Raw genomic sequence first — 25,176 nt, 5'->3', positions numbered from 1 at the left:
GATCTTTCTGTCTCCGCCTCCCAAGCGCAGGGATTACAAGCGTGCGCCACCACACCTGGCTTATTTATTTATTTATTGTTGCTGGAGATTGAACTCAGGGATATTCTACCTCTGAGCTATACCCCATCCCTATTTTATTTTTTATTTTTAAACAGGGTCTCACTAGGTTGGTAAAGAACTTGTTAAGTCTCTGAGGCTGGCCTCCAACCTGCAATTCTCCTGTTTTAGCCTCTCAAGTACTAGGATTATAGGTATACACCATCACATGTGGCTTGATTAATTCAGGGTGGTCATGCTGGGATTGTGGTGAATTAGAAGGATTTTAAGACTTAGCCTTTGAAAACCAATAGGAGAGGAAAACTGGAGAAAGATCTGCTGCCCTGGAAGTTGTCCCTCTCTCTCCTTCCCTCTGCTTTGAGGGCAGGGACTCTCTTCAAGAAATTTCCTGTGCTGATAAGGTATGAACGTTGGTTCACTTTGTACTGTGAGGGAGCCTTGGGTATAGCTCTGCACTGTAGTTAAATAATATTTGCTGAAGAGGGATGGGTCTGGGCTGGCTGTGGTGGTTTTGAAATCAGTATGTTAACTTCACAAATGGTGGGTTTTGTTTATTAGCAACATCTCTTGATTGTGAGAAAAACAGGTTTTGCCTTACAGTGCTTAGAAATGTGTAAGGGACCTTCTTTTCCACTGGAGCTGGCTCTGGGGCCCGTATCTAAGGTGAGACTTGGCACCCATTAGGAGTTCACTGGACATGTAGGATGCAACCGTTTAGGCAGGAAGAAAAACATAATGAATTACTTTTTAATGCATACTTTTTCGAAGATGATTTATTTACATGCCACTTTTAAATTAGGAGTTTGGGGAAAAAGAGACAGTTATCACGTATAGTTCCCTAATGCAGGATTTTTATAATTCTTGGTTAATTTACTCAATATGTTTCTTCTTATGAAGAGTCTTGGGTTATTTTCAAAGTATTGTTGTAAAGGAAGTATAAGTTTCAGCTTGCAGTTAGACTTGAGCTTGGTGTGGATGAGTTAGATGCCAGAAGAGTCAGGATTGGCCTCAGTGGGTCCCAGTGCCTCCTCTACCTCACACAGCATGTGGGTCCTTGAGTGGCTTTTTAAAATCAGAACTCCCATCAGTAAAGTGGGCTAGGCTGGCTATATTTGCCAAAAAAAAAATCACTAACTATCTTTGCTCTAGTGAAACTTTAGTGTGTGGTTATAGTTACTTGGATGGAAAATTCAGGCAGAATGAATTTTAAGACTGAAAACAAAGTCTGAATTAAATAGGTCTCTTTGAAGATTGTTTTGATTGGATGTTGGGTAGTGGGGAGATGAGGTTTTGGAATTATCGGGGCTTGTGGCTATGGAAGACTTCTGTCTCAGCTTTCTGGATTGGTTGAAAGGTGAGCCTGGGGAAGGCCTGCTTCTGGGGAACTCATGGGGCATGGAGCATGGGGCATGGGTCCTTCTGAACAGATGTCACTGGGGCTCCTTCTATCACAGGGCCCTGAGAGGTGCTTCCAGCCCAGCCTTGAGAATGGAAGCAAAGTTTGTGTGTGTGTGTGTGTGTGTGTGTGTGTGTGTGTGTGTGTGTGTGTTTGGGGGCAGGGCCAAGGCCTGCAAGTTAAAAGTTGGCCCCAGGGGTGTGTGTGTGTGTGTGTGTGTGTGTGTGTGTGTGTGTGTGTGTGTGTGTTGGGGGGCAGGGCCAAGGCCTGCAAGTTGAAAGTTGGCCCTAGGCTCCGGTTATCCCTCAGTAAGTCTTCATTGGGCACATTGTGAGTGCTTGGGCCCAGCTGGGGCCCCAGTCAATGGGGATTGGGGTACCACCATCACGAACGGCCCTCTGCATCCTTCAGGGAACTACTTTGGAGTGGGATACCCTCCCCTAGCATGCAGTTTGGGTCTAGAGGAAAGAGCATTAGACTAGGAGTCAGTACACATGATTCCAGTCCTGGTTCTGCTGCGGTCACTTGACCCCTCTGCCTCGGGTGTCACAGGGTGGTGGGGAGGTAGTGAGGCGACGCTGAGTAGTGGTGAACATGCCACAGGCCGGCTCGGCAGCTGCTGATTCTGCTCAGTGCCCTGGAGGGGGTGATCAAGTCTACTTGAGCCCTGCGCCCTTCCTTTTCTCTGTAAGCTTTGACCAGAAGAGGAAGGTGAGTGCAGAAACCAGACAGCCGGGCCTCTGCCCAGTTAGGTGTGGAGCTGGTGTGTGTGGGCTTGTGTGAGGCAAGGCATCTCTTCCTGACTCAGCTCCTCTCTTCCAGCCTTGAAGGACGGCTGCCATGCTGGGAGATGCTATTATGGTGGCCAAAGGCCTTGCCAAGCTGACTCAGGCGGCCCTGGAAACCCACCTGCAGCACTTGGGCCTTGGAGGGGAGCTCATCACAGCGGCCAGGGTCCTGCAGTCCACGGCGGTGGAGCAGATCAGCATGGTCCTGGGGAAGGCACAGGTAAGGGGTCTGCCCCCGCCCCTGTGGTGAGCCTGGACTTAGAACTGTCTGTGGTCTGGACAGGGCCAAAGAACCCCATGACTGGTGTGCCCTGCTGCCCGAGTCGTGTGGAGTGTGGCCTCTGGCAAACACTGGAGACCAGGAGCCTCAGTAGCAGCATTCATTTGTTACAGCTCTAGAGGCTGGGAGCCCAGGATCGAGGTGCTTTTTTGTTTTGAGGGTTGAGTCCAGGGCCATTCTTCCACTGAGCTACACCTCCAGCTTTTTAAATGTTTTATTTGAAACAGGATCTTATTAAATTGCTGAGGGTCTTGCTTAGTTGCTGAGTCTGTCCTTGAACCTGCAGCCCTCCTGTCTCGGCCTTCCAAGTACTGGGATGTCAGGTGTGCACCACCACACCCCTCTGGGGTCCTTTTTATATAGCTGAGTTCTGGGGTCCCACACTTGCAGGCCCCATGCATGTCTGCTTGCTCAGCCTTTTAGGCCCCCCCCCCCCCCAGCCTGCTGAGCTCAGCCAAGCCCTGGCCTTGTTTTCTCCTTAATTTTGCTGAAGGACTCTGGGTGTCCATCCTGGGAAGGCGGCCCCTCCTTCCTGAGGTGGCTGCTCCCCTCTCTCGTCCTTTGTGCTGTCTCCCTCTCAGGGATGGTTGGGCTCAGTCACCTCGAGCCAGCGCTGGGAGGCGACTGTGACAGGCTGCTCAGCAGGGCTTTGCCTGCTGTGGTGTTGCCCTGCATGGTTGCCAGCAAGGTTCCCGACAGCCTGGAGGGATGGCGAAGGTGCGCGTGGGCGGTGTATGTTGCATGTGGAGCCGCGCCACTGAGGCTGTCCTGTCTCCTTCCTTCCATTTCTGTCCTGTGGCTAGCTGACTTTCTGGGCAAGGCCGTGGTGCTCTCTGGATGTGAGGCTGTCACAGACCTTTGGTCAGTCTCAGTGGATTGCCAGTCCCTTCTCTCCTATTCTCTGAGGGTCCAGTGGTGATAGCATTTCTCTTGCCCTTCACATCATGCCTTTAACTTTTAGAGATCTTCATACCTGGAAGTCAGCCCTCCATTGCTGTCCAGGGATGGATCAGGTGTGGGTGCTCAGCCCCGTTTCTCAGATGAGGAAACTGAGTCTTGGCAGTTGCTACGAGGCCCATGATTACTAAGTGACAGGCGTATCCCCTGATGCCCCCAGATGTTCTTTTCCTCCCTCTGGGCCTGGCTCAGAGGCCTTCTGTGGCCAGGAGCAGTTGCCTTCCTATTGGGTTCTCTATCTGTGGGACACTCAGAAAGGAAGGTTTCTCAGCTCCCCGGGACTCCTAGGGGTGAGACAGTATGCTGGGCCTGGAAGAGGCAGCCCCCTGCTCCCACAGCCCCGAGGTAGGAGGGCTGAGCACCACTGTGGAGGAGGCCCCTGGGCAGGAGGCCACTCTCTTTGACTGCTCCCACATTTAGATCTGGTGTCTCTGTGCCTCTGTGGCCTAAGGCACAATGCATGAGGGACCCTCTGCCTCCAGCTTGCCTGAGATTGGTGGCACTCTCATTTGGTTGGCACCTCCCAGGCCTGGGTCCTTGCAAGGCACTGGGAGTCCTGGCTGTCTGTGGGGTCCCATGTTCCTGTGGACAGGTGTCTGTCAGAGCCTCCCACTTCAGGGCATTGCTGATCATCTGGGCGGTGCCTCGTGAGGCCAGATGCCATTGATATTTACTCTGAGAAAAGTAGGCGAGCCAGGTGGCCAGCTGGGCAAGCCTTGGCTTTGGGCTCCTGCTCTGCCATTGGCTGGCTGGTGGTCTTTGCCAGTCAGCAGGCAGCTCAGTTTCCTGTTTGTGAAATGAGGGTACCAACGAGTCTGTCTCCCACCATGGGAGGACAAGTCTTATCTCCTGACCCCAGGACTCCAGGGCATTTTAGGATGCGAGGGCTTCCAGTCTTCTCCTGTTTTTGCATAGCCTATCGGCAGCATGGAAGTCAAGCACTTAATCCATTTCACTTGCACCAGGGCATCCAGGCCCCTGGGTTTGGGACTTGGACTTTTTATAGCCTCCTCTGGCAGGTGCCTTGGCCTTGGCAGTAACCTGTGTCATCCTGGCTGTGAGGACTCCTATCTTCAGATGAGAAAGTAGGAGAGAAGGGTTAGGAGCTCATTCAAGGCCACTCCATCTTCAAAAGTGGAAAGAACCTGGGCCTGAAGGTCAGGCCTAAGTGTCCATTATAAAGGAAACATGATATGTCCTCTCCACCCTCCCTGCTCCTCCAAGTCCCAGGGACAGCAGGCCTGCTCCTGATTTGACCACTTCTCTGGTCATGCCTCGGCCTGGGTTGGGTTGCTGCCCACCTTTGCCCCTTGCCTGCGCTAGCCTTTGGCTGTTTTTCCTCCTCTTGTTTTGCCCTGGCTTACTGTCCCCAGAGCACGGCGGGCTGCTGCCTGGCTGCCTGCTCAGGACCACCTGCAGAGCTTGGCAGGAGTGGGCTCCTGGCTCCTGCTGGGAAGGGGTCCTGGTCAGTCACATTGCAGCAGCTCTGGAGGTTGAGAGGGTGGGCACTGGATGAGCTACGGTGGGGCTTTGGCACTTCTCCTCTCACACGGCCTGTGCTCCGGCAGGGCCAGGATACGCATGAAGAGTTGGAGGCCATGGAGAGCTTTGAGGACCTGGATTCGGAAGTCCATTTCTCAGCCCCACAGGCAGCTGGAGGCTCCCCAGACCCCTCTGAAGCCCACGGCCAGTCACCATCTCTGCCCCTGGGTCACACCCATGGCCAGGGCCCAGCTCCTGCCTATGCAGCCAGTGGACCCTTCACGGAAGCAAGCCTCCCGGGGCAGTCCGCCTCGCCCCTGAGCAGGGTCAACGGGAGGTTCCTCACAGACCCCAGAGACCTGTTCTCCGCTGCTGGCTTCCAGCGAAGGTTCTTCCACCAGGACCACTCCCCTGTGGGGGGCCTCACAGCTGAGGACATCGAGAAGGCCCGGCAGGCCAAGGCTCGTCCTGAAAGCAAGCCCCACAAGCAGATGGTGGGTTCTGGAGGCTGCTGTCGCATGTGGGGCTGGTGTTTGGTGGACCCTGTGGTTGGGGGTTTTCAGGATGCTGTTGCCAGGTGGTGCTACTGCCTTTGGGGTGGAGATGGGGTGATGGTAGAAGGCCTTTTTCTTTTCTCCCTGCAGCTCAGTGAGCGGGCTCGGGAGCGGAAGGTGCCAGTCACACGAATTGGGCGGCTGGCCAACTTTGGAGGTAAGGCAGCCACTGGTCGCCCTAGGGCCATCCTGGGCCTATGTGGATGTGGAGGTGGGTGGGAACTTAGGCATAATCTGGGCTAGTGTAGCAGGGGCAGTGGCTGCCTGTGCATTCGCTGTTGGGGACTGGACAGGCAGGTGCACAGGTTCAGATTCTGGTTCTGCCTGGGTGGTGTGTGGCTGATACCACGCTGTGCACTGCAGCTGTGGGGCGGTCTCTGCAGCATCAGCCGTCCTCTGCCCAGCCTTCCTCCAGTCAGCTGCCTCTGTAGTGAGTGCAGGTCCTGACTCCTGAAAAGAGTGATTTTGTTTGTTTGCCTCTGAGACTAGCCATTTGGGGAATCCATTTGTTGGATCACTGTGGCCCCACAGCTCATCAGGGGACTGATAATGAGATGTGGCCCTGAGTACAGTCCTTTAAAGTCATCTTAATACGCTGTAGTGTTGGGAGCTTTACTTTCAGTTTGTCGTGGGGGCTTGGGTAGCTGTTGTGTCTGGTATACTTGTGCTCTTTTAATACAAATTGAAGGATATTTTTTATAGTGCAGGTTTATAGCAGTTGTATCTCTTTTATGACACTGTGTTGTCCTACCCATTGTTTATCTGCTGGCCACAGTGTTCCTGTGAAAATGCCATCTCCTTTGCAGTGGGCTATTTCAGGATGAGTTCCTTGGCAGTTTGGTCCTTGCGCTGGCCTTAGACAGGTGCTTACTTGTAGGGCTGTGCATAAGGTCTGACAGGTTCCTGATGATGCTGGTGCTGGGGGTTGTGAAGGCATGCAGTCCTATCTTCTTTTGCTGCTTTACTATTGTCCTCTCCTGTCCACTGTCTGCACGTGCTGTCCTCCACTTTTGTCTCTTCTCTTTTGGAAACCCCATTTTGCTGGTCAGCTTTGGGTCATGGTGACAAAATACCTGAGATACTCAAAAGAAGGAAAGGTTTGTTTTGGCTCCTGGCTTCAGAGCTTTTGGTCCGTGGTCTTGGCCCTGTTGCTTTGGGCCTGTCTTGAGATAGCTTCATGGTGGGAGCTTCACGGTGGGAGTGCTTGGTGGAGCAAAGCTGCTCACCTGTGGCGATTGGAAACAGACAGAAGGAGGAAGGTCTGGGCCTTACATTCCCTTAAGGGGCATCCCCCTGATGACCTCACTTTTGCCCACTACACCCTAACCCCAGAGCTTCTGCCACCTCCCGGAGTGCTGTGGTGGGGGACTGAGCCTTCAACACACGTACCTCTGGGGGATGCATTGGGTCCAGGCTGCAGTACCCACCCTGCTTGTTGAGGACTGGGTGCTGGTAGAAGCCACACGTTGCTGTGTTCTCATGTCGAATGACATCTTTCCAGGGTCAGACTTGGATGATTGGGTAGAATTTTCCTAACTGTAGTATTTTCTTTCATAATTGTCACCTTAACATTTGGCATCTGCCACTACTTTGCTGTTGAGTAGTTCGAGGTATGGCATGAAATTATTGCTTTTTTTTCATGGCTTATAACCTTCAAGCAGTTCCTTGTAGATTCTCATACCTCCTGGGTTCTACCAGAACAATATGGGTTTGAGAACTGCTACCCAGTGCCCTCAAATTGTCCTGATCCCTACAAAGACCTGGCACTGCTTTGCACAGTGGTTAATGGTTGGCCACACTATTATTTATGTTCATGGAGGTTCTCTTTTTCCTGTGAGTTTGAGGACAGGGAACTACCCCATGCTGCCGTCGTAGTTATTTTTTTCCTTTTTTTTTTTTTGTTGCTGTTGTTTTTGTGGTACTGGGGATTGAACCTGCAGAATGAGCTAAACTTCAAGCTTATTTATTTATTTTTTTATTTTATTTTATTATTTTATATTTTTATTTTTGGTGGTACTGGGGGTGGAACCCAGAGGCTTTCTATCTCCGGGCTATACTCCCAGACCTTTTTATATTATATTTGGAAACAGGGTCTCACTAAGGTGCTGAAAGCCTAAGTAGCTGAGGTTGGCTTCGAACCTGTGCGATCCTCCTGTCTCAGCCTCCCAAGCGCGGGGATTACAAGCGTGTGCCACTACGCCCGGCTTTATTTTTTATTTTGAAACAAGGTCTCACTAAGTTGCTGAAGGTCTTGCTAAGTTGCTGAGGCTGGTCTCGAACCTATGATCCTCCTGTCTCTGCCTGCCAAGTAATGGGATTACAGTCCCTTGCCCAGTACCCCTAGTCCTTTTTGTCATATTATTTTGAAACAGGGTCCCACTAAGTTGCTGAGGGTCTTCTAAGTTGCTGAGGCTGGCTTCAAACCTGTGATTTTCCTGTCTCAGCCTTCCCCTAGGATTACAGGCTTGTGCCACTGTGCCTTGTCTACTCTGATTTTATTTATCCATTTTGTAAGGACATTGTAACAATGCTGAATACAAAGTACAAAGGACTTGCTCCAAGATAAAGGACCATAACTTGAATACCTTAGTTCTGTGAATGACTTTGTTTCTGGACATTAGTCAGACTCCACTGTGGCTCCTTGCTTTGCAGTGCCCTCATACAGGGTGATACCTAGGGCTCCTGGTAGGGTAGCATGCAGCTCTGCAGAGCTTTCAGGGTCCCTCCTTGGCCTTCGTCCAGTGGCACCAGAAGGCATAGGTCACTTTTTTTTTTTTTTTTTTTTGTACTGGGGGTAGAACCCAGAGGCAGTCTACCTCCGAGCTATACCCCCAGCCCTATTTTTTATTCTTTATTTTGAAACAGGGTCTTACTGAGTTACAGAGGGCCTCACTAAAAGCTGAGGCTGTCTGTGAACCATGACCCTCCAGTCTCAGCCTCTGAATGCTGGGATTACAAGCATGTGCCACCACGCCCGGCTCACACTGGGTGCTCTTCTGAGCACACACTGTCTGCAGCAAGCTCCATGCACTCTGGATTAAGGACAGAGAAATTGTGGCAGGGCGTGGGTGTCACTCTTAATTTTCCCAGGAAGACTTTGGAAAAGGGCTTCTCTGTGTATTTTATGCTCAGAAGCTCTGTGCTGGAGATGAGGCGATCATTTCTCCCTGTTGTTACAGATGAGAATGCTGAGCCTGGAAGTTGGCCAGTCTGCCACAAGTGTATTTGTGACAGCCCTGGGCCTGAGCCCCTCTTGTGAGTGGGCAAGACTAAGCTGTGGTCAGGCCCCTTGCACCCCTGCAGGCAGTGGAGGGCTGTGTGGCCACCCACACTGGTCCAGTTCAGGGAATGGAGGCCAGATCCTGAGAACCTGGGAGAACAAGCCTCAGGGAGTTCCCTCCACTCTTCTTCCTGCTCCCCTGGCTCCTGCGCAGAGGCTGGAGGACAAGGCTGAGGCCCACCCTCTCCTCCAGGGCTTGGGGCAGCTGGAGGATGCCAAGTGGTGGTAGAGGTGAGACTGAGCTGCTGGGGTTTTAGGACCCTGCCCCTCTGCCTGTCCTGAGTGGGCGACCTTGTCTTTACCGGGTCGGATGGCCTCTCGGGTGTGTGGAGTGAGGCTTAGGGCTGAAACGGAGCTTGTGGTGGAGTGCTCTTCTGGCACCGCAAAAATCCACCAAACCCCTCAAAAGTTGCCAATGGTGAGCACATGTCAGTGCTGAGCTGGCCATAGGTTCACTTAGGCCCCCATGTGCCTTGCCCAGACATCCTGCAGATGGAGCTGGAGCCTGGGCCTGCTTCCCTCTCTCCTTTCCTCCAGCCTGCCCAGAGGCCCTGTTTGCTGTGAGGTGTTGGGTTTGGCTTCTTTGACCTCTGGTGTCTGTGTGGACAGAGCCAGGTGATTGCTCAGCTCAGGGGAGGGCCTTTGGCTCTAATGACCTCCAGAGGGACAGAAGGGAGGAAGAGGCCTGGCTGGGGGCCTGGGCTCCCAGAAGTCACATAAAGAAAGCCTTGTGTTTCTGGACATGGGGAGGGCCCCGTTTCCTGCCATTACTTGCACAACCTGGCTTTGGGAAAGAAATGTCCAGAACTTCCTTGGAGCAAGTGGGCGCCCTTTCACAAGCCATGAAGGAGGCCAGGCAGCCGATGATAGTGGCCCCGGGGCTGGCTTTCCTTCAGGAATTCCTGCATTCACTAAACCTCTTAGAATGAGGCTCAGGGCAGGGACAGGCTCACTGTCCTGAGGCCTTGGGGTGTGCACCCCTCCTTGGGGTGGGGATTTGAGCATAGATTCTGGGGGTCCTCATGAGGGCCTGGGGAATCCCAGGCAAGGTGCCCTTCCTCTTGGATTTGCCTCTAGGTCCCATGTGGTTCTGGGTGAAGGTAGAGTGGGTTGGGGGTTCTGAGGTGTGCGTCGGGCCTGGCTGGACGGGTGAGGGCAGTTTATTCTGGGTTCACAAGAGCAGGACTGGAGGGGCTAAGGTCAGGTTGCTGGCAGCTAGACTCACTTTTGCAGCCCGGCTGCCTGCCATGTGGCCTGCTGCAGGGCCCGGCACTGTCCTGATGGGCATGTGGCCTGAGCCCTGAGCCCTCCTTTGTAGAACGTTCCTCTGGTGACATGTTTAATGACAGGCCCCCACCATTACAGAGCTATAAGGAGGAGCCTAGAAATAGCCATAGAATGGTTTGACAGCATTTGAGGGAGTCCAGCTAGGGGTGGGGTGAGGACAAACCTTTGCCCATAAGAGGGGTGTGCTGGGGATGGTAAGACTGGATGACCCGCCTCTTTTGTGGGCTTGCTTTAGACTTGGTCTAGGCACAAAAGAATCTAGATGCATGGTGGGAAGGTTAATGCTGCCTGGCATTTCTTTTCTTGCTAAGTCAGATAGTGTGCATGGTAGGGTGGGGCAGGCAGGCAGTGAGGAGTTAATGTTTAATCAGGGACTCTGGCTCCCCCTCTGTGCCCAGTGTCCTCTGGAGCAGGGGTGGGGGAGGTGTCAGAGAAAAACATGGCTGGTGCACCTACGGGGGCATCTAGACCCTGGCACCTCTGTCCCTGCCCCAAGATGTCCTTCATGGGCTGCGTCAGTCATACCTAAGGGTATTCACAGAAACTGGCTCCTTTCTGTGATTGCCAGAGCTTGGCAATGAGCATTTGAAATGTGAGATTTTGAAGGTAGTACACAGGCACACAAAAGTAAAATATCTCTGATAATTTGTATATTGATTACTTGTTAAAATGATAATATTTTGGATATATTGGGCTAAGTAAAATATTATTAGAATTCATTTCATACATCTTGCCTAAAGAGGGTACTAGAAAATGTAAGGTTTTTTTTTTTTTTTGTGGTACTGGGGTTCCTGGAAGCCGCTTCTACCTCCGGCCTACACTCCCAGACCTATTTTATATTATTTTTATTTGGAAACAGGGTTTCTTAAGCCAGTGCGGCTGGCTTCGAACCTGCATGGTCCTCCTGTCTCCGCCTCCCAAGTGTGGGGATTACAAGCGTGCTAGAAAATGTAAGATTTTATATGTGGCACACATTAGGGCCATTACATAACCATTTTGAATAGGTTTCATTCATTTTGTCCCATTATCCCTGATGTGGAACACCTATAAAATCTTAGATTGAAGCCAAGTATGGTGGCTCACGCTTGTAATTCCAGCATTCGGGAGGCTGAGACGAGGATCGTGGTTTGCGGACAGCCTCAGCTACTTAGTGAGGCCCTCTGCAACTTAGTGAGACCCTGTTTCAAGATAAAGGATAAAAAATAAGTCTGGAAATGTAGCTCAGAGATAGAATGCCCCTGGGTTCCATCTCCAGTACCACAAAAACAAAACAAAAACCTTAGACTGAGCAACAAGTATACCACTTACGGTAACTTTGAAATGATATTTGAATACTTATTATGTTTGTAGAACTGAAAACTTGGGTCTTACTGGGTTAATGTTAATAGCAGCAACACTTTTGTAGCGGTTTCATGTTTTGGGCCCTGAAACCCCACTTCACCCTTACTCAATTATTCCATCTTCCCAGCCGCAAGAAATCAAGAGCTGCTCTCGCAGCTTGTGAGGTGTAGGGTGCACTGCCGCCCAGTGGCGATCAAGATGTATTGCAAAAACTTGTTTTGAAATTTAGCTAACGTCTGAATTTTAAAATCTTTTCCATGAGATAAGCTTTTTAGAGAGTTCAGTATTTTTTTTTAAAGTAACACATCATCATTGTAAAAATGTGTAGAATAGAGATGAGGATGCAGATTCCCTTGCCCCTTAAGCAGTGGTTCAGGGACGCCCGCCCTGCTGGGTACTTGCCCCGGGGCAGCCTTGCTGTCTCCCTCCTGGCCGTAGTGAGCATGCTCAGCATGAACTCCTCATCCTGCTTCACTGTGTGCCCACTGGGGAGCCAGCTAGAGGACACTGGCCTCGGGGGCGCTCCTGGGCATTCTGCTGAACAGCTGGGATACTCTAGCCATTGATTTTTGGAAGAGTGAAGTGTTGGTGGACTTTGATGTAGAGGATTGTGGAAGGGGCAGGAAGGCCTGTGCCCTCTTGTCCTCAGGCCAGTGTGGCAGCCAGGAGGGCGAGGAGGCTGCAGCCAGGCTCCTCTGGGCCCCAGTGGTTTGGACTGGGGATGCCCTATCTTTTGCTTTTGCAAAGGCCCCACCTCCCTTCACTGATGGCTTTGTATTGCTGCAGGATGTCTTAGAGAATTCTAGGTTCCTGGAGGCTCTTGGTGTAGACTCGAGGCGGGTGGCTGGTTCCATGGTGGTGCCCTGTGCTGTTGGTGCCTGGGCCAACAGTGCGCCTAGTCTGTCACTGTGCTTGTGCCAGTCCTTCTCAGTGTGTTTCCAGTGCGTGCCACCTTGGGAGTCTGTGGCCTGTGCCTGTAGGTCACCACAGGTGATGGCAGAAGGGTAGGCACTGAGAGGACTTCTTCATGGGAGACTCCACCTGTATCCCTTAAAACCATGAGGGGTACCCCTTTTAAAATGCTGGAGTGCCGGTGAGGGTGTTGGTGGGCCGAAGTGGCCCCTGCCTGGTGGTAGCGGGCACCCCAGCCCCTCACGAGCACTGAGTGCCTGCCTTCTCCTCCCAGGTCTGGCCGTGGGTCTGGGCTTTGGGGCACTGGCCGAGGTTGCAAAGAAGAGTCTGCGCCCTGAGAACCCCACAGGTGAGTTGGGCCCTGCTTGGGAGGGGCCCTGGGGCTTGAGCCTGTCCACTCCCAGCCCCCTGTGCCCCTGAGGGTCAGCCACCAGTGCCAGCCACATGGAGTTCTGTATGACTGGTGTCCCAGCATGGAGGCCGTTGATACAGAGAGCATGAGGTTGAAAGGCTGTACCTCCTCTGGCCCAGGTGGGCCTCCAGCCCCTTCCTGCCTCCTCCTGGCACCCCCCGCCCCCCATACACACCTTTTGCCTGCACTTGCCAGTGGGAAGATCAGATTCTGGGACAGACTCCTGGGCCTGCCCTTCCCTGATTTGGACTCTGGAGAAGGTGCCACACTCTGGCCATGCTGCAACCCCAGGAGAGCCCCATGCTGTGATGGTGGTGGGGCCAGCAGTGGCTTCTCCTTCTAGGAGTGCCACGGGCCCCCCAGACCTCTCCAGGGGAGCTGTAAGGCAGGACTGCTGAAGCTGCCTGCTTGATGGGCACCCCACATGTATCTGGGTCTGGGCTGGGCCCCATCAGCTCACTCAGGCCCAGCAGCTCATTATGGTGTCTCACACTTCCGTCCCTGTCTGTGGGGTCTCCTGACACCCCACTGCCTGGCACTGCGGCTTTCTCTCCAGCTGCCAGCCTGGGCTCCATCTCCCTAGGGCTTGAAGGGGTCTTGTCAGCCACTCTTTAACTTCATGACTGTCCTTTTATTGTTGTTGTTGTTATTATTATTATTTTTGTGGTACTGAGGGTGGAACCCAGGGGCTTTTCTACCTCCGGGCTATACTCCCAGACTTATTTTTATATTTTATTTGGAAACAGGGTCTCACTAAGTTGCTGAGAGCCTCACTAAGTAGCTGAGGCTGGCTTTGAATCTGTGTGATCCTCCTGTCTCAGCCTCCCCTCCTTCTAGAGAGAGGGCACTGGCTTCATCCCCGTAAACCCTGAATATTGGGGATGTGGGGCATCCTGTATATCCTTGGAAGGGGCTGAAGGACAGAGGAATTAGTGAGGGTATTTTTAGTGCTGGAACTAAAATGCTTTGTGATACGAAGCCCAGGTTCTCTGGAATGAGAACCAGCCTTGCTCAGGCCCAGCCCCGTCCCACCCTGGCCTGCCCCTGTAGCCAGCTGCTCTGCCCCTGCCTCTTCCAAGCAGAGACAGTGCCAGCCTGGCTCTAAGGCATGCTGGGTATCCTTTGTCAGGGTCAGTGATGACCTGAAGCTGAGGGCGAGAGGCCCAGGTTTATTACCAGCAGCCTTGATATTTGGGTGGAGGGGTTCTGTGCCCTTTGGCTGTGGCACTGGCCAGAAGCAGGGTTCAGTTGGTCTGTATGTTCCTTGGAATCGTCTGGCACCTTGCTACCCACAGAGTGCTGGACAAGGGCTGGCTGCAATCTTGGGGCCACTGTGTGATCCCCAGGGGCCAACTGGCTGTACGGGGCTGTGGGCCCTGTGGACAGAGGGGAGCGGGCTGTCCTTGACCTTGAGCACTGCACCCTGGAGGACAAAACCATCATAGTAGCCAGCTGGTCCGGTGTGGCAGGTGGACGCTGACCCCGAGGGTCATACATGGGGAGGGGTGGACTGGCAGGCCTTCTGCTCAGACACTGCCACGGGGGCCCTCCAGGTCTCCTCAGCTGGCACCTGTCTGCAGCTGGCTGGTTTCCATGGCGCCTTGCCTTGCCCCCAGCACCTCTGGGTGCTGATGTGGAGGCATGTGCATGCCTGAGTCAACAGCTGTCACCAGAGCCCCCCCCGTCCCATGTCAGGTTTGTGTAGTAACCCTTGTGTCCACAGGGAAGAAGGCTGTGCTGGACTCGAGCCCCTTCCTGTCGGAGGCAAACGCAGAGCGCATTGTGAGCACGCTGTGCAAGGTGCGCGGCGCTGCACTGAAGCTGGGCCAGATGCTGAGCATCCAGGGTGCGTGGCGGCAGGCCTGGCCTGGGCGGGGACGCTGGGGAGCAGGGCTGGCTGGGCGGGAGCCGGGAGGTACTTCCTGGAGCCTGGGTCTTGCTGGCTGCCTTGGGAGATGGGATGCTCGGGCGCATTTGAAACAGCGTCCTCAGCAGGAGCCCACAGTCATCTCTGGCCACCTCCTGGGTGTTTTGAGGAGCCCAGGGGTTGCCAAGCACCTCAGATGTAGGCAGGCAGCCGCCACCCTGCCCTGGGTCCCACAAGGGGCAGGGAAGCAGTGAGGGATGGAGGTGAGAGTTCAGTGAGACCCCAAGAGTACGCCATTGGGGGCCCCAGCCCAGCAGCAGACCCCATGGGGAACTGGATGGCATGAGTGCAGGCTGTCAGGTTTCAGAAGGCACGGACAGCATGTGTCTGAGGCCATCAGCCACTCCGCCTGGTTACCTGCCTCATGGAGAGGCGTGGGGTTGGGGCTCTGCAGACCCAGGGGCTTTGTGCTGGGATCCCTGCATGGTGGCTGCATGCCACCCAGCAAGCGGGGATGGGCTGATGAACCCAGAGGGGCCAGGGTTGCAGTGTGTGGGTCGCAGTCTCCAGAATAGTTTTGATTGTTTCGGGAACTGCTTAGCTTCATGGGGTGTTCTCGAGAGCATGCTGTCCCCTCGTGTTGGAACAAAGATCAGGGGGAAGTGGTATTTGTCAGACGTGATCAGATTATGAGTTACCTCTTATTATAGTAGTAAAAGTCATATGTTATATCTAAAAACTCTCCTAAGGTCACAGGTGAGTTCAAGGCCCCAGCCAGGCCACGTAGCGCAGTCATGGTCCTCCCTCTGTGTCTGTGGGGAGGGCTGGGAGCCTTTGTCTCTGGATTTGGATGGCCAGTGCCCTAGGCACATGAATACCCGTGTCCCCTCCAGAGCCCTGGGCACGGTCTCATGACCGTGGTGGCCAGGGGGGAGATGCCCCAGGTGAGGGAGGGAGCCTAGCCTCAGGTTCCAGCAGGGAGGGGGGCATGAGCAGACTGTGGCTGTGCTCTGTGGGTGACTGGTCTCCGTGGCCGACTTCCTTGCTGTCTTGCAGATGACGCCTTCATCAACCCCCATCTGGCCAGGATCTTTGAGCGGGTGCGGCAGAGCGCTGATTTCATGCCACTGAAGCAGATGACGGTGAGGTGGGGCGTCCGCCTGGTGCAGTGTCTAGCCCCTTCTTGAGAGGGTAAACTTGTAGCCTGTGTGGGGGCAGATGGGAGGCAATACTCAGTCCCTTTGTGCCACCCCCAGAAAACCCTCAACAGTGACCTGGGCCCCAATTGGAGGGACAAGCTGGAGTACTTCGAGGAGCGGCCCTTCGCAGCGGCCTCCATTGGGCAGGTGCACCTGGCCCGCATGAAGGGCGGCCGTGAGGTGGCCATGAAGATCCAGGTGGGTGCCTCTGTAGGGTGTCTCCCTACCCTTAACACCTGGCGGTCCTGGGTGCTTGGACGCATTCTGTACAGTGGCCAGGGACGGTGGTCAGCTGCCTCTCGGAGCTGTTCTGGGGCTGGGCAGGTAGAAGGTTTGGCCGTGGCTCTGGTTTGTCCACGGGAGAGCGACCTCGGAAGGGCCCTGCCCCATGGCATAGCTCTCTTCTCCCCTGCAGTACCCTGGCGTGGCCCAGAGCATCAACAGCGACGTCAGCAACCTCATGGCCGTGCTGAACATGAGCAACGTGCTTCCTGAAGGTCTGTGGCGGGGCGTCTGGCTGAGGGTAGGGTCAGGAGGGGCTGTGGGATACAGTGGCTCCCCACAGGGCCCTCCCCACCCTGACACCTCCTCCCTGCCCAGGCCTATTCCCTGAGCACCTGATTGACGTGCTGAGGCGGGAGCTGGCCCTGGAGTGTGACTACCAGCGGGAGGCCGCTTGTGCCAAGAAATTCAGGTGCAGCTCCTCATGGGGGCCGCTGTGGGCAGTGGGGAGGGGTTGGCCCCTCCAGGTGCCAGGGTGCGGGGTTCTGGCCAGGCCTGGGCAGGTGTGACCTCCCCTGACACCCAGGGAGCTGCTGAAGGACGACCCCTTCTTCTACGTGCCGGAGATCGTAGACGAGCTTTGCAGCCCCCACGTGCTCACCACAGAGCTGGTGTCCGGCTTCCCCCTGGACCAGGCTGAAGGGCTGAGCCAGGAGATTCGAAATGAGGTATGTGAGCCTGCGCAGGCCTGTGCCAAGGACTTGAGGATGTGGACATTTGAACAGTGGCTCCTGCGCCCCAACAGTCCAGTTCCAGGTAGTTCCTGGCAGTTCCAGGGAATCAGTGAATCACCTGGCAGAAGCTAGGGTAGAGAACAGAGGACAGGAGCTGGGACTTCTCAGAGTGAGAAGTCTCCAGGCAGCCTGGTGCCTCCTGATGTAGTCCCCGCCTTGTCCCCAGATCTGCTATAACATCCTGGTTTTGTGTCTGCGGGAGCTGTTTGAGTTCCAGTTCATGCAGACGGATCCCAACTGGTCCAATTTCTTTTATGACCCTGAGCAGCACAAGGTGAGCCTGGCCCAAGGATGTCCTGAGGAGATTGCTCCTCCCTACCGCAGGCCACCAGGGCAAACCTTCCTGTCTCTATCCCTAGGTGGCTCTTCTGGACTTCGGAGCCACGAGGGAGTATGACAAGTCCTTTACTGACCTCTACATTCAGGTAAGGTCAGAAGAGGGGCCTGGCCTCGCCCAGGGACCAGGCTCCAGCCAGGGTGTCTGGAGGGAGTGGCAGCGTCCGTGGGGTGGGCTGGTCTTTGGCATCTGGCTCCCTTGGAGCTCAGGAGCCTCTTACTGCGCTTCTGCCCAGATCATCAGGGCTGCCGCGGACAGGGACAGGGAGGCCGTGCGGCAGAAGTCCATAGAGATGAAGTTCCTCACAGGCTATGAGGTCAAGGTGAGTGTCCTCACGAGAGGGGCATGGACTGGTTTTTCCTCTGAAATCTTAAGCAGGACTCCAGTATATAAAAGGATGAAAGCACATGGGACAGGTGCCCTCGAGGGACACCTGTACCATCTTCTGTGCTCTTTAAAGTCTTAGGGGGATTTTGGCATCCCCACTCTGGGCTCCCTGGGCAGTCTGGAAGCCTCTGAGCTTCTCTGCAGAGGCGCGTTGGGGGCCTTAGGTGCTCACTGCAAGGCCTTTTTCTGCTGCTGACTGGCACTCAGACCTGATGCAGGCTCCTCCTGTGAGGGCAGCTGGGATAGAAAGGCTCCAGCCCATTAGAGAGGGGTGGGCTGCATTCCTTTACCCAGAAGCCTCAGAACAGCGCTTTCTTCTTCATGAACCTGGAGAAGGGATAAGGAGATCCAAGCCTAGTTTTGGGTTCACACCAGTTTTGGGTTCACACCATGAGTGGGACTCATGTCTCATCTGCAACATGGGCTACTTACCTCACAAGCCCTCCGCAGAAAGCAGCTTGCCCTTCCTCTGTGCAGCCTGACCTCTTCACAGCTCCTGCCTGCTACCCTGTCCCTCTCCTGTGCTCTGCAGGGGAGATGCTGCTGCATTGTGACCACTGGCAGGCTCACACTCAGGCATAGCTGCCAGGTAGTACTTTGTAAAAGCTCTGAGTTTAGTGGGGCATGGTGGCACACGCTTGTAATCCCAGCATTCGGGAGGCCGAGACCAGAGGATGGCGGTTTGCAGGCAGCCTCAGCTACTTGGTGAGGCTCTTCACAACTCAGACCCTGTTTCAAAATAAAGAATAAAAAATAGGGCAGGGGGTGTAGCTTGGAGGTTGAATGTACCTGGGTTCCATCCCCAGACCTGCAAGAAAACAAAAACAAAAAAACCTGAGTTTGCGTACTCAGGCAGGCTTAGTTTGTATTTTGCTGTAGGCCCCACCATCCCCTTTTGTCTCACCTCAAGCCCAGTTAACAGTCATGTTCTCCTGGCCCCTGTGGGTTTGAGCTTATCCATTATTTAATCTAGTCAAGAGCCAAGATCTCGCCTGGACACTTCCAGGCACTGAGGCAGGACCCTTTGATCTTCCCCAGGCCATGGAAGACGCCCACCTGGATGCCATCCTCATCCTGGGCGAGGCCTTCGCTTCCGAGGAGCCCTTTGACTTTGGCACACAGAGCACCACCGAGAAGATCCACAGCCTGATCCCCATCATGCTGAAGCACCGCCTCATCCCCCCGCCCGAGGAGACATACTCGCTGCACAGGAAGATGGGCGGCTCCTTCCTCATCTGCTCCAAGCTGAAGGCCTGCTTCCCCTGCAAGGCCATGTTTGAGGAGGCCTACGGCGGCTACCGCAGGAGGCAGGCGGAGCAGCAGTAGGGGCCAGGAGGGCACAGGACTGGGGAGAGGAGTGCCGGAAGGGAAGCAGGCTCCACTGTTCTGTGAGAAGCTGCCTGCTGTGTTCATCCTCGAAGTCACTAGACGAGCAGGCCATTTCCTTTTTGTCCCCTTTCTCCTAATGTGAATGTCGGCCAGAATGGAGGGAGTGCTGACTGCCTCAAGTCCCGCAACCAGGATGAAATGGAAAACCCGGAGCAGAGAAGTGGTCTTGTCAGCTGTGTGGGCTGAGGCTTGTGTGTTTGTGTTCTAGGTGAGGTTTGTTCTTGTCTCTTCTCCAGTGGTCGGAGGTGGAAGTGCCACTGAATGGTGCCAACGACTGACCACAGGTGTAGCCGTGGCCTGCTCTGCTGCCTCACACACTGTTGGTTCATCCAGCCACGGGGTGGGAGCCCTCCAAGGAGGCACACGCGGTCACCGCATACACACGGGTCAGCATGGGCTGTGGATTTTTGTACAAGTCTTCTAATTATCACATTTACTTGTTTCAGTTCAATTAAAAAGTGCTTGTGAAAAGTGCTTTGGGGACTGTACCATTTTCTGTGTTAAGGACTGGGGGGATATTGGTTCACCCCCACTTTTCATCACCACAGTGGGATTTTCCCTCTGAAGGGCTCTCAGAGCACAGCCTGTTGGGGCTCAGCTAGATCCAAGGGAAGGAGGCAGCAGAGGGGAGGGAAGGGGGAGAAGCCACCATCCTTCCCCTACCTGCTGTGCTTGGCCCCTGTGGGATGACTGGGATGCCTGCCCACTGGTTGGCACATGGCAGCAGAGCCCGCTTTAGAGACCAGCACAGCTGAGGGGACGCTCCTGAAGAGTGGCTTTCTCTGGGGGCCAGCGATGCTTACAGAACAGCCTGTGAGCATTTGAAAACATGCCAGGAAGGACCGCCGCGGTCCAAGACTTGCCCTTACACAGGGCTTAAGAGCTCTTACAAGCCAGGCGTGGTAGAGCATGCTTGTAATCCCAGCATTTGGGAGGCTGAGACTAGAGGATCACAGTTCATGGACAGCCTCAGCTACTTAGGCTCTCTGGAACTCAGTGAGACCCTATTTCAAAATAAAGAATAAAAAATTGGGGAGGGGGTGTAGCTTGAAGGTCAAATGCCTCTGGGTTCCATCCCCAGACCCGCAAAAAACAAAACAAAACTCTTACAAGAGCTTTCTGAAACTTCTGGACAAGCTGGGCTCCAGGACAGGATGGAGAGGCCTGCATGGTCCCTACAAGTCTGTCCTGTAGTATGGGTGCCCGTAGTGCCCACTGGCTCTTGCTCAGATCTGGAGCAACCACAATGCAAGGTCCATGAAGGAGCTCCAGCCCGGCTGTCTTCCTTGCAAATTACTAAAACAAATGAGGCAGAGAAGAGAGAAAATAGCCAGCTTTTGCTTCCCCAAGAGCTGAGCAAAACTGCTAGGAAAAGAGGCTTTGTGCACCCTGAGAGGGAGCTGAAAAACTAGAAGACTCTTAAGACTGTGGAAATCATGGGATTATAAATAAGTACCCTGAGGGAAGTCTGCTCTGAACCTGGCCACACATCTTTTATACTTACTGTAACTTAACAGTATTGGGACTGAATGACTCCCTATGCCTACTCATTCAAACTGAACGTGAAAATGTGAATTATAGGACTCTTTGTATCCCTAATATCTAGGGAAGGGCTGCACAAATATGGCCCACTGCATATTTAAAGTTGTATTGGAAACATACCCACTCTTGTTCACTTACATTTTGGAATTTTGTTGTACTGTAATGGCAAAGACACTATATACACAGCCTACAAAGCCAAAAATATTTATTGACTGGCCCTTTATGGAAAAAATTTGCTAAGCCCTGTCCATACCACTGCACAGCTGCTGCCTCTAAAGCACAGTTCAAATTATAACAAACCAAAGTATCAGTTAAGGGTCAAGCATGTCAATTCATGGAAACTGGGAGGGTTTTCAGAATAACTGTTCAGCTGCATCCACAGTTTAGAATTTCTCTTAAGACTCCCCTGGCCTTACCTGTGTGTCCTCAAATTCACAATCCTGACATTCAAAGAGCTGCTCACACCCCCAACAGGGCCACTGCTGGAGCCTCAGGCGGGAGGGAGCCTGGCCGCAGGAGCAGCAGCAACAGGAAGAGGGGAGCTGAGAGCTCAGGGCCACTTAGTCCCAGCTTAAACCACAGGGGGTGGGCAAGCCCATGTCCTTGAGTCTGAGGAGAGGCCTGGAAGGAGGGGCCCTGACAGCAGGACAAATAAGACGCCAGGAGTCAGCCTCCTCACCATCCCTCAGATTTTTTTTTTTTTTTTTTTTTTTGGTGGTACTGGGGTTCCTGGAAGCCCTTCTACCTCCGGGCTACACTCCCAGACCTATTTTTACATTTTTTTATTTGGAAACAGGGTCTCCTAAGCCAGCGCGCGCGGCTGGCTTCGAACCTTTGCGATCCTCCTGTCTCTGCCTCCCAAGCGCGGGGATTACAAGTGTGCGCCACCACGCCCGGCTATCCCTCAGATTTTGAAAGAAGACACAATACTCAATTGTTAACAGTTCCCTGTTTTATTGCAATACATCAAAGTCCGGTTAATATTAAGTGATAACATAAAGTATTGGTGAGGAGTCTTTTGTTAACATTTTCGACTATCTCACCTTAAATATTTCTGTGCAAAAGAATCCACATCATTGTTTGGTAGCAGAGAATCTTACAAAGTTCCCTAAGACATTGAGGGCATAAAACAAAATAAAATAAGTGATAAGAAGCAAAACAATATTTTTTCCCCTTCCATACACACATATTGGTCAGCATATTCTAAACAAAAATGATTACACCTAGGCCATGCAAAACTGTACAATAATATTACAATGAGAAAAACTCTAAAAAATTTATAAAGGACATTATACTACCACATAAAAAGGTAGGTCATTTTGTTTTCATGAGCCATCAGGGTCGATTTGTGGTGGCCAGTCTGCCTGTCACTGTCCCTGTGCCTCAGGTGTGATGTTTGTCCCTGGGGAGGGAGAAGCGCTGGCCTACTGCTAGTCTGGGAGGAGAGAAGCGCTTAGTGGGAGCAGGGCCAGGGTCCTGGCAGGGCTCTACAGAGAGGGCTGCACTTGAGGAGTAATGGGGTCCTAACAAGAAGGCGGTTTTCCGGTGGTGCAATGAAAGGTCATGCAGCTTATCTAATTTGGGGCCAGTGGGAAGAGGCAGAGAGGTGCCCAATTCATTCCCTGCTGAGCCCACTGACTTGGGCTATGGCCAAGCGTGGGCTATAGCAGGCGCGCAGGCTGCTCGAGGGATGCTGGTCTGGAGTGGGAGGTGAGCATTTACCAGCCCACCGAGTCCGGAGATGGGGTGATCCCCGCCTTGCTGCTCTGGCTTTTCCTTAACGACACCCGAGATTCCACATAAACCAACTGGTCTTTCTCAGAACTATACGTGGCCTCTAAGAACCAGAATGACATGATTTTAACCATATGGAAGGAGAGAGGGAGGCTGAGAGCCAGCTGGGGAGTGACAGATTGTTGCTGTAAACACAACAGGAATTTCATATTCTCCCCTGAATCCGGAGTACAAGAATTGGCTGGAAAAACAAATAGGTGGACCCTTTCCACTTATATCTAACAGCTTAAGGCTGTGCTCCCTAGGAAAGAGTTATAGTGGCTAAGTGTGGCCTGGGTTTGGAATAAATATATGTGTGTATTTTTATTAACCAAAGAAATGAAATCTGCTTCAGTAATCATCTGACAAGAAGGAAGGCTTTGTTTTTGGCAAAAATAAATATATGTATGTATATAAATTTATACACCCAAAAAGCACATGACAAGATTCACCAGAATTCAAGGGCAGATAACACATTGGCTGGACATCGATAGCACCAAATACAAATGCAGACACTGTGCCAGAAATGTTTGAGTGTGTTTTTTTTCTATTTGAGAAACTAGTTTTTGTTGAAATACAGAGTTTTGAAATGTCCAGCATGAAAAAAGGATGACTTCAGATGCAACAAAATACCTTCTCTGTGACCTCTGTGAACTGACCCCTCTGAATGATCTTTGCTTTCCATTTCTTGGAATCTGTTCATCTTTTCAGTCACTCTTTGGAGAAGCTCCTGATGGTAACTGGCTTCATATGTAGGGGTGGAGTAAGCCCAGTAGGATGATCATTATCTTGGGAAAATCCCCCGAGAACTATTGCCCTGGCAGTGTCACCCCACAAGACCTGCCATAGAATTGAACCAACTTGGGCAACGCTTCCCACAGTACAGCGGGAGAGGCCCAGGGCTGCAAATGCCAGCCGCTGGGTTACAGAGAACGAGCTGCTCACCTGTCTGGCAGCAGGCAGCCTCTGCGGGTGCTTGCTTTTTTCTGCCTGCTGGGAGGCTGGGCAGCAGGACTCACTGTAGTGGAGCCTGAACTACAGGTAGGTTTATATTTTGATTCTATAAGTGTCCTTTGAAAAAATAAGCACCCACAGGCAACAAAAATTCACAATGGGTTGTCAAAGCTACAAACTGATGGCTCAGTGTAGAGTCCTGTCAGTCTTGGCCTGGGTCTGCCTTCTCTGCCTGGGAAGAGAAGGGAGATGGAAGGGGAGGACTGAAGAGGGGAGCCAATCACAAGTGCCTAGCAACCGGCTGGCTCCCCACCCCTTTCTCCCAGGGAAGTGCCAAGTTCAAGCAGTGACCACATATGGCAATGACCAAACTCAAGGTCCAGCGCTTGATACTTGGATGTACAAAAGTACTTTTCTATGACACGTCTATTCTAAGGACAAAAGATTTGATAGGGAACTATGCAGTGAATCATGCCCACCCAAACAAAATATATCCAACTTGATCATCTGAGCCAGCAGCAAATCCAGAATGCCGGTGTCAAAGCAGTTATTTTTACATTTCCTTCTAGAAGTGATTGCAATATAATCCCCCAAATGGATCCTTTCTTTCCTCAACGAATCTTGGTAACCAGCGCTGTAAGGCAGCGAACACCTGGACACAGCCTGGCCCTGCAGCAGGCTGTGGCAGGCCGGCCCAGGCCTGCTGATGGCAGAACACGGAGTACCCCTGCGACCCAGCTTGGCACTTGCATGAGAACCTGCTTCGTTTTAGCTGAATTTCAAAGAGAAGAGAAAACCCTGTTTCTGTTTCTCTCAGAAACTTGGATAAACTAAGAGGCAGATTCTTTTCACTTCCATGAGCTGTTTTTATCTTTACCTCAGTCTACACAAGTGTTAACTGGTGAAATGACTATGTGGAAATAAGTTCTCCTGATCCTGCACCTCACTTCCTGATAGTAAGTAGGACACAGGAATCAAATGGAAACACGTAATAGAACAACAGGATACAGAGCCGAGGGAGGAACTCAGTCAGAGGCCCACAACCCCCCCAATGTGCAAGGGTGGGACTGCTCCGCCACCTGCTGCTCAAGTCCTTGCTTCTGAGGCTGCAGGCTCCTTGGCGATGAAAGCCTCCTCCCCCGCCCTGGCTCACTGAGGAAGCTCACACTCACCCTCAACCAAACAGGCATCTCTAGCCCAGGGACAGACGCTTCTCCGTGACCCAGGGAGGCACCAGATTTGCCCATGAAGAAAGCACTTTTGTGAACCTTTTTATGGACCTTCAGAAGTTATGGCATTCCTGTGTCCTTTCAGATGGAGGGGATCAGAAGGTGACAGAATGATATTTCTACATTCATCCGCAGAAGATATCAAAATATAATAAAAAGTAAAAAGTGAGGTTCAAATTTTATCACTAGAAAAAGAAATGCCTTGGGCAGAGTGTGCCTTTTGAAGCTGCTACTAAAGCGGCTCTAAGTGTTAAAACTCTGGTACCTGGTGGCACTTGAAACAACAAAGCCAGAGTCTGAATGTCCCCTAAAAGCTCCCCAGGTGTCTGCAGTTGGCCACCAGTCTTAAGGACAGGGTACCATAGGGACCTGGATTTCCCCCACTCTCCCTCTACAAATGTTAGCTTGAGGCCTTTCTACCCTGTACATGATTTAGTTGAGAAACAGACAAGAAACAACACATTTCTTTAAATTAAACACTCTCTCTCATATATGCATCCATCTTTCATTGAATACAAGATGCTTCTTTTGACTATATACATTCAGTATTTAACTCTACATTTATGTATTTACTTAAACTCTGTATTGTAGTAAAATATGCATTGTTTTAATTTATGAGGATTTCCTGGCAACAGTCGGTCTGATGCTTACTCACTGAGGCTACTAAACAAGAGCTCAGCTCAGCAGCCTCTCCAGGAATCTGGCCCCTTGGGCATGCGGAATCCCACACACTATCT

General features: G+C 52.5%; 1 protein-coding gene across 2 annotated transcripts; it reads left to right on the top strand.

Annotated features, from left to right (window-relative positions):
* Positions 1 to 2,293: 2,293 nt before the first annotated feature.
* COQ8A (coenzyme Q8A) lies at positions 2,294 to 18,878 on the top strand (the record flags this gene model as incomplete). Of its 2 annotated transcripts, none has more annotated exons than XM_080698957.1 (14): positions 2,294 to 2,461; positions 5,053 to 5,454; positions 5,605 to 5,671; positions 12,609 to 12,683; positions 14,470 to 14,592; positions 15,670 to 15,755; positions 15,870 to 16,010; positions 16,228 to 16,309; positions 16,413 to 16,506; positions 16,621 to 16,762; positions 16,995 to 17,102; positions 17,188 to 17,253; positions 17,401 to 17,487; positions 18,591 to 18,878. In XM_080698957.1, 14 exons carry the CDS (start codon positions 2,294 to 2,296, stop codon positions 18,876 to 18,878), a joined length of 1,929 nt encoding a protein of 642 aa, XP_080555083.1. The 2 variants fall into 2 exon arrangements, with proteins under 2 accessions (XP_080555083.1, XP_080555082.1); XM_080698956.1 differs by having other exon boundaries at positions 5,047 to 5,454.
* Between the last annotated feature and the right edge of the window lie 6,298 nt (positions 18,879 to 25,176).

Source organism: Muscardinus avellanarius (assembly GCF_963383645.1).
Source record: "Muscardinus avellanarius genome assembly, chromosome: 7".
Classification (NCBI taxonomy): domain Eukaryota; kingdom Metazoa; phylum Chordata; class Mammalia; order Rodentia; family Gliridae; genus Muscardinus; species Muscardinus avellanarius.
This window is presented reverse-complemented; position numbering and strand designations above follow the sequence as displayed.